At 35.5% G+C, this 9,354-nt stretch overlaps 1 protein-coding gene across 2 annotated transcripts; it reads right to left on the reverse strand.

Moving 5' to 3' along the window:
• Positions 1-1,374: 1,374 nt before the first annotated feature.
• LOC105380499 lies at positions 1,375-5,742 on the reverse strand. Of its 2 annotated transcripts, none has more exons than XM_038121535.2 (6): positions 5,585-5,742; positions 4,495-4,674; positions 4,021-4,098; positions 3,621-3,749; positions 3,099-3,172; positions 1,375-1,868 (listed from the first exon to the last, which is right to left on the reverse strand). In XM_038121535.2, exons 1-6 carry the CDS (start codon positions 5,609-5,611, stop codon positions 1,766-1,768), a joined length of 591 nt encoding a protein of 196 aa, XP_037977463.1. In that variant the 5' UTR covers positions 5,612-5,742; the 3' UTR covers positions 1,375-1,765. The 2 variants fall into 2 exon arrangements, with proteins under 2 accessions (XP_037977463.1, XP_011548375.1); XM_011550073.3 differs by having other exon boundaries at positions 3,621-3,752.
• Positions 5,743-9,354: the final 3,612 nt, after the last annotated feature.

The raw sequence follows: 9,354 nt of genomic DNA on the forward strand, positions 1-9,354 counted from the left end.
GCCAACTTTAGCATATCAAGGTTTTACGAATCAGTTGGAGAGTTCTTTGGCGCTATTGATCGTTTATGAATAAAGTTTTTTTGACATTTGCTTATAGCAGGCTTATAGGTCTCCCGTAACTTTTTATGAATAAGACCGTAAAAATATAACCAATTTATAAGATTTAAAATGACATATTCCAATGGTATGACCAAGATATAGCCAAATAGGCGGACAAATCTCAGTAGGGAAACAACCAAGATTTTGTTCCAATTTTAAGTTAAAAGTGTTATAACTGGACTTTGTAGAAATGGTTAGGAATTAGAAAAAAACATATGATACAAAAGTTTTAGATAATTTTTAGAGCTCCATTTTATTAGTTGAAAATATTTTTCTCCGATGCACCGTTTTCGAGATATAAGCGAAAAACCAAAAATTCATACCTTTAACCCCCCCCTCTTCCCCCCCGCTCATCACCTAGGAGTCAGGACTTTTGATATGTTAACAACCAAAGCCCCCTGAACAAGTTTCTGAAGCAATCTCTTAGTTACCTGCTCACGCACTCTACACCTCATTCCTTGACTGGACTATTACGGGTGGTCAAGGGAAAACGTTATTTTGATATTCGGATGTTTTGGCAAACTGCTCATTTGGTATACTTACAATGGTTTTGGGAATCTAAAATATTGTAACGTAGTGGGGGTTTTGGTAATTGTACGTTTTGGAACATAGGTACTTATATAGGTATTAGGTCTACCTTGGACAGACTATTCGACTAGGCAATAGGAACTTCGAAAAGGAAGCTGCAAGGTGCGTACATGTATTTTGTATTTGACTGCATTTGAAGATTTGACAAATATTCACATCAAAACCTGAAGGCAAAGGTCTTCTGGTAGGTATACATATATCATGTACTGTATGTATCATAGACGTGGACACTGGCGGTTGGACTGGGACTGGTCCACCGATTCAAAACTGATCAGCGGGCATAGGAAAGAGCTAAGCTTGGTGGTTCTTTGAAGGACCATATCAGAAATGAAGTAATCCGTGAGAGAACTCGCGTAGCCGATATAGCTCTTAAAATCTGTATGCATGTATATGGGCCGACCATAGCTGCCGAAGAACCGATGACCAGTGGGGCAAATGAGCTTAAGAGCGGAGATTACCAACAGTCAACCGTAGCGGGGGGGGGGGGGGGGCACCTTCGGGCCAGCTGGTCCAAGGACCTTTATTGGTTATTTACCCTATATGGTATATGTATGTACCTATATCGTTCGGCTAGGCCGTAATCGTTCACTGTAAAGTTTTTTTTATTTAGTAACTACCTAGTTACCGAAGTGAAAATGAAAAAATATAAATTTAAGATATCTTTATTTATAAAGTAGGTACAATTAAAATGTATCCTGGTCCTGGTTCTAAACCTAGGATACCCTGTACCCTGTACTATGGCCAGGTATTTTACTCGGTAGGTACAAGTAGTTACTTAGGTACAAATCTACCTACTAAGTTTAGTTCTAAATTAATTTTATCTACATAGGTATAATGTGACAGTAAATTTGAATATAAATAATTAACAACGCGTCTGATAAACCCTTACTTAAGTACTTATATTACAGACATAATCATAACCATTGACGGGTAAAACTAATTACAATAATAGGTAAGTAAATACCTATGCATAATATATTTCTATTGTCTATGTAATGAGCTAGCTAAAACTTATGCCTAATCAGTTGAATTATTCAGGTTTTTTTTCCTATAGCAATGCCGAGTTTATCTTGTCTATTTATTGACTCCGTATATGGACCTTCATGTCTCCGAGGCGGTGCACGGGCCACATGCACTCGCATCCAGCTGGAATCACCATCGTCTTGGTCTCCCAGCAGTCACTGGGAAAAAAAAAGATGGTTCTTACGTTCTGTGAAATAGTACTGTTTAATCGAAACAGTCAGATATAAGTACTCATAAGTAATTAAGATTAATTTGGTTGGTGCGTTACCTTAAGCAGGGTTACATTTAGTAAAAGAAATAAGCTGTAATTCTCCAAATATTGAAAAAAAAAATACACTCAGGTTGACTTTATAGACGGAAAAGGCTGGTGTCGAGTTGCAAATATCGACATTAAATCTTATACCTACTATGTCTTTTTCTTGCCATATATTTAAAGCAAGGCTTTCTGCAACACGGAGCTAGAAAAGTACGCCGTAGACAGCAAAAATATTAAATATGTATTTAATTTATGACTATAAACCTATAAATTGATAAAGGTATTAGGTAACCATCCACGTCATATTTTTATGGTATGTGTGAAAACTGGAACTAACACACCCACAAATTCATAGAATATGTAGAATAGGACTGGTCGAAATTATGTAGATTAACTCACATAAGTAATTAGTAGGTTTTATGAGAAAAGACGGGGTTTCCCTACCTTTAAACAAAATAAGTAGTTCAAACTTATAGCTGTAACTTGAGTAGGTATAAATGTAAAACAGTTTTGCAACTGGTGAAAAGTTGTCTTACTTATAAAATAATTAATAAAATTGCCTAATTAAGGCAAAAGTAAAAGGATCAGAGTTTTATTCAATTTACTTAATCCAAATTCATTAAAAAACATATGTGGGTAAAGTACCTACATACCTACCATGTATTGGTACAAAGGTATACTTTCACTGGGGACAGGCTCACAATCACTAGCAGTGACTTCTGTACGATGACTTTAGAAGGCCTCCAAAATTTATGTTAATTTTTATCTTATGCTTATTATACTTATTGATTAAATACGGTTATCGTTTTTGTGGAACAGTTTCTCATTTCAATCAATCTAATTTACTCAGAGATAATTCAATAACAGAGAATAGAAGAATAGAATAAGAATAGAATCTTGACAGATGTGTCAAAATTCAACCACTAATACCTGGTTAAGCTCTAACCGACTATGTAGAAATTGGCACAAAGTATGATATAATTATAAGTCCTTATAAATAAGTTCATGCTGAAGTTGAATGAGTGAAGTGTGTAACTGGGTCTTTCCTGCTCAGGTTCAGCTTGTGGGCATTTATTGAGATAAGACATGAAGCTTCTAGTTTTCGAATGCATTTTTTCTTCGTTAAACTCACCTTGTGTATCTCCTTCTTGTTAAATGTATTGTTTTGTTCCATTGTATGCAAGAGAATCCGAGGCTGGAGCAAATCTATAAGTACAAAAGCATTTAGGTTTTAATTTAAAAAGACCGAACCGAAGACAAATATGAGGAGGAGACAGGTTTGAGATTCGAGTATATGAGAGCATAATAGTAATTTAGTCACAATATAAATCTATAAGCATATTGTATATGCATGTAAGGTTTTCTTTAATCTAAATATAACCTAGATTCGGGAAGAAGTGGGGGAGATGCAGCCCGGGGTTTATAAACATAAACTTCCCTCGAAAATCACTCGGTTACAAACGAAGTGGTCCACCAATCCGCAATGAGTCTGCGTGGTGGACTAGGCCTAACCCTCCTTCATTGGAAGGAGACCCGTGCCCGAGCAGAAGAGAAGTGATGGGTTGTCATGATGATGATGACAAAGGAAGTGCTCGTTACTTTTGGTTTTAGCCCTTCCTCCTAACTCGTACTTCAATATAGGTACATTAAATACCTCATTGTTTATGTCGTTTTCCGGGGAGCGTTCGACGCATCGCACCTCCTCGTAGAAGGCTGGTCGGTATTCGTACTCGATTGTGTTCAGTCTTCTTATTTTCCGCTCCAAGTGGCAAATCGGAAAATGCTTCTGGAAACAATACGAACTTTAATAAAATTAAACATAGGCACCACCAGCTATTATTAACACAACAACTATTAATAATCATTGATAACGCTGAAGTGGTAGAACGTCTACCATATAATGCCGAAGAACCAATTACCAGTGGGTTACATGAGTTCTTGAGTGGAGACTATATGTACAGCGTAGTCCGCTTGCTGTATCAGCGACCTTGACAAGTGGCCGATAGTGGCTGAACGAGAAAAGCTTATATCTAAGTATGTAATAATGTATTAACCTGCGATGGAAACGCCATTTGTCTCAAGCTACGTTCCCGGGAATTGTCGCTCAAAGATTCGGTGTATTCTGGCAATATCTGAAAAATAATGTAGTAGTAAGCGTCTTTAAGGTCTTTAAACGAGATACTGCAAAAGCACCACATATATGTATGATATTGTTTTAGAGCTAGATTTACGATCGAACGCAAGAATATCCAAGCCACTCTCTTCCTAAAGCATAAGCATGACTGCCACGTGTGACAAAACGTGACACCCCAAGCAGTTCATAATGAGTTCATATAACCAGCCGAATTCAAAGAACGAAGGCTATACAACAACTATTGCTAGCCTAGCGTCATCGTGATAGTCGTGAGTGGCCAACGTAGAAAACCTGTTGCGCTTAGCGAAGAATAGAGATATAGAAGTATGCAGAGCAGATCGCCAACTTCCAGTAGTGGAGAGACTGGAGAGGCACTAGAAGAAGAAGAAATTACTTCTAAAGGATCGTCGCAATCCAAGTCCACACCCGCTGCCTGCATCCTCTCTTGTCGATTGCGCTCCAATCGGCCCAGGACCGAGTTCAGGACTCTGTCCGGGAACGGAATCCGGATCTCTTTGCCATCTTCCTTCGAGTCTAGCAGCGTTGTGCTCATGCAGTAACATATGAAAAATACCTATAATAATAAGATAATATAAGTATGTGCAGTGAGACGGATAGGGACGGCACAGGGAGAACATACGAGAATTTTATTTTTAGTAAGTAAATTGGTGTTTCCTCTGGGTGTAGCAATACTTAATAGAAATCCGGCTTTACGCTTGCTGCCATACTATATCTGACCTCTGTAGAGTATCATAAAAATGTAAATATTTAAAACCTTGATTTAGTATCTGTTAAGTAATACAATATTTTCTAAATATAAATATAAACACATTGTTTATGCATTAAAAATTTACAACATTAACCTTTCATGCAATCATTTTATTTTGAACACTTTCGCAATGCAGAATTTTCCATAGCTAGAATAGATACTAGGTTTTATCTGACTTGAAATCATGAGAGATACCTATATGTAAATGTATAATAAATCTAATAATACATGAGACTGTGATGCAACAAATCGCGGGCGTATTTCGTAAAAACAAAACGGAGATACCTAACTAATTAACTATATTAGGTACGTATTTCGATTGAAAAAAGAAGATGCACAACTATTATTTATAATTATTTTAGGTGATTGGTGAGCAACTGTGCATCGATGCGACTACCCACGATAGAAATGATACAATATTATTTTTTCACAAATGCTGCTAATTTAATAACTTAGTTTATTGATTTATTAATCAAGTACCTTTCATATGAATATCACAATTTAACACGCTTATTCGCACCCTCTTTTCTTGCGGCTTGAGTCAATCCAAGCGAGGGTGTAGACTAAGTTGCCATCGAGGTGAATGGTTCCACAAATAAACAGTAAACGTAGACCTGGCCGCGTTTGGTAGAATTCGGCAATTATTGGAAATAAGTGAGTGCAGCTTACATCTTATATGCATAATATAATAATTAAATATAGATTTTTTTCTTACCGTAAAAATAAGACTCCCAAGGAACATGATGATGGCGTGATGTACTCGTGGTCTACCAATTTAATATAAGTATTATAATAAACTTAAAATAAATAAGAAAGACCTAATCGATCTAGAGTTTTTTCTAATTTTGAAATGTCCAACTTTTATCAAGTACGCAATTGAACAGAATATCCATTTCAGGAACGTGGATCTTTATATAGACCAAATGTTTAGGGTTCTATCACGAATTGATAGAATTAGAAAAGTTTTAGAACCACGTCAAAAAAAAACTTATTACACCAACAATAAACGCAAGTACTAACTTACTACTTACTGCAGTTTCAGCATCATTCATTTTGTAAGTGGTGATATTATAATTATTAGGAGAAAAAACATAGAACTAACTATACTTACCTAGTTCGATGTGTAAAAGTTTATTTTTAGAAATAAGTAAAATTTATTTTACTTTCAGTACTAAGTACCCAAGTCATAGACAACGCAGATTCGGGTATGGTATAAGAATACCTACCTACTTATGAGATCTGCGAAAAGTTTTACCATGATTTAAATTTGGTGTAAGTTATTAGGTATTCGAGTAGTTTTACTTACTTAATAGAGCTTTAGACCCTAGGTACGTCAAAAGTTTCATTGAAGAAATACCGTAGACCAAAGTTGAAGTCGAACCTTATTCCTCCTGAGGTTGATACACTTAACGCTTTTTGCTGAAAGCCATTAGTGAATGAAACAGTTAAGATTAACTTTTTCCTTTTTTGGCTTATTATTGTGGAATAGTATAATTGACAATGTTTATTAATGTGGACATGGCACATGCACATTGCAGAGGCTTTTGGTTTTTGGCTAACCACCCTGGGAGTCTGGGAGTAGTCTAAATTTTTGGTAAGTAATCTGAACATGCATGGGCCCTAGGCTCGATGGTTCCTTACCGTAAAAAAGATTTTAGGTTGATTTTGTAAATTCATCGATCATTATTAGAATAATTTAAAAAATTATAGGTAGGTACTTATTAGTAGTTTAGCTAAATTATAAAATTGAAATGATCCATGGACCCCGACATTTACTCCAGCTGTCAAACCTTTTATACTATACTTAGATGTACCTACTCTGTTAATAATAATATAGGTACTATAATAAAGTGTATACCCTGTAGGTAAGACCACTTTAATATGTCTAAAATAATTATGATTTAATTACATGGCGACATATGCATGTAGTGGGCAACCCGACTGTCTGATGTTTTCAAGCTGCCGAAACCGGGACCCACGTGCCGTCCCAAGCACGGAAGCGTCCAGAAAAGAACAACTAGAAATTGGTCATCCAATGGTTGACCGTACCATGCCATCTAACATACATATACGTTGCTGAATTCTCATAACATCGGTAACTACTATCCATAAAAATTATTACACTCAAGAGCAATGAAAAAGTTCCATTTACAAAATTTCGACATAAAGTGAGCCAAATTTAAAAAAAATATTAAATTAGGAATTTGATAAAACTTTGTAGTATACCGTACAGACTTATCCATATTTAGTTAACAGCGCCAAAAATATCAGCAATTATCTTTATTTGTTTAGATATACTTACAACAACCAGGATAACCATTATCAATATTGTGGTGTCAGATTAATTTTAGCAAAGCCCTGCTTATTCATATTTATCAAAGGTATCCACCCAACAAAAGTCTATTTTTAAAAGGTTAAATAAAAAAAAAAATTTTAGTTATAAAAAATCTGAGTCTATCTCTTACTTATAAAATAATTAATCATTTTTATTTTTACTATACGATTTGAAACTAGTTCACCTGAAAATACATACCAATATCGGTGCGTTCATATTGTTAACGACACCCTAAATAGATACCCTTAGGGTGGTAGTACACTCACGGGCAATGAAAAAGTTCCACTTGTAAAATTCCGACACAAAACAACCCCAATTTTTTCAAACATTTAATTAAAAATTTGAACAAAATATTACTGTTTTTAGTTGGTAATATTCCTGATTCCTGATGCTCTTTTAAATGTACTTCAATGTCGTAGAAGGCGTCTCATTAAGCTAGCCTTTTCCGTTTAGGAGTAATTTGGTACTTTTCTCAGCGGAACCTTTTCATTGCCCGTGAGTCAGCGTTGCCAGTTCGTCCTAAAAGGGACGATTTTCGTCCTTTTTGACGCTGAACCGTCCCCTCGACGTCCCTTTGCATCCGCCGTCCCTTTTAGGACGCAATAAGTTCAGAATCTTTGTGTAAACGCGCTCATCTACTTTATTTCGCCCATAACTTTTCAAGCAAATTCAACGAATGTGAAGAAGATGCACAAAAAAATATGAATCGGGGATTTTTTTTTGACACAGCACAGATTAGGTCAGAGTGACATTACTTTATGTACGAGGCAGCTGACGTCACAACATGGCCGATAGCGTTTTCAGGGTTCAAAATCTGGAGTTTAATTAGAAGCCGAAATCAATATACTTATTTTGGTTTCGTAAATTAATACCTACTCATTTATTGTCCTGAATTTGATATGAATCTCTATTTAAAAACCAAATAGGTATGGCTGTGAGCGTTTTCGCCTGTTTACGAAAAGTGAAACTTTAAAATTAAGTAGGTATTTACTAGGTCCCAAAATATGAGAGTACATATATTATTTTGTTTGATGTAACAGAGCAATTATCAATCATAGGAGTCCTTCTTTAAAAAAGGGTCAAGTAGCCTATTAGTGTACGGTTGACCGGAATAATGTATATTTTGTAAGGCTTACTTAACTCTGAATAACAAAATATCTCCTTTAAATAACATTATGAATTTGATACACCAACCGATCGTCACATTGATTTTTTTTAAACCGTCCCTTTTTATAAGAAACCGTCCGTTTTTAGGCAAACTACCGTCCGAAATGGTTCTATGGGACTGGCAACACTGCCGTGAGTGTATTATCTATTTCCTCGGTGCGTGAATTAAATAGTTATTACCTAGGTATTTAAATTTTTTAGGCCTATATAAGAAATAAGTAATACAGTCAAATAAATAAATTAAGGGTTGTTTTAATAAAGTAAGTACCTACAAGGTGCAATACAAATGAATACTTATGAAAATTCAATTAAGTACCTAGTGAAAACTTGTAATCCCATCAAAAACATTACTTGTCAAAAAAAAACAAGTCTCGTAACTCAGTTGTTCTACGGTAAAAAGTTGTGAGATCCATGTAATACCAAGTCTTATCCACGCACGCATCTCAATCTTTAAAATCTTTAATGTTTTAATATATTGACTCGGCCATCGCATGGAGACACGTGTTAATTAAATTATTTAGTGCGATGATATATTTATATAAAACATTAAAGATTTTTATATCTAGAAAACTGGACCAAAATTGAAAAAATTTACTCGAGTTGGTGGGCCACTACCGTGCTCCCAAATATTTTAGTTTTCAAACACTACTTATATTCCAAATTTAAAGCTTCTAGGTCTGCTAGAAGTGCCTTAGAATTTTTATGATCGGTGAGTGAGTCAGTGACAAAATTTAGAAACTTTGACCCGTTATAATTCTTAAACTACTGGTTCAAATTGAATGAAATTTGAAATATACCGTGTCTTTACAATGCCTGCATGGTTAGTGAAAATTCAGTCTTCTAGTTTTATCCACAACGAAGTTACAGGGGGTCGAAAATAGCCTGAATTGCTTCGAGAAAAGGATGGTACGGCCGTGCCGCTTTTTTGCTCGACTTGGTGGGGGGCACTGCGTGCCCCCAGATTGGCTTTCAACTGTTTATTT

Source organism: Plutella xylostella, chromosome Z (genome assembly GCF_932276165.1).
Source record: "Plutella xylostella chromosome Z, ilPluXylo3.1, whole genome shotgun sequence".
Lineage (NCBI taxonomy): Eukaryota > Metazoa > Arthropoda > Insecta > Lepidoptera > Plutellidae > Plutella > Plutella xylostella.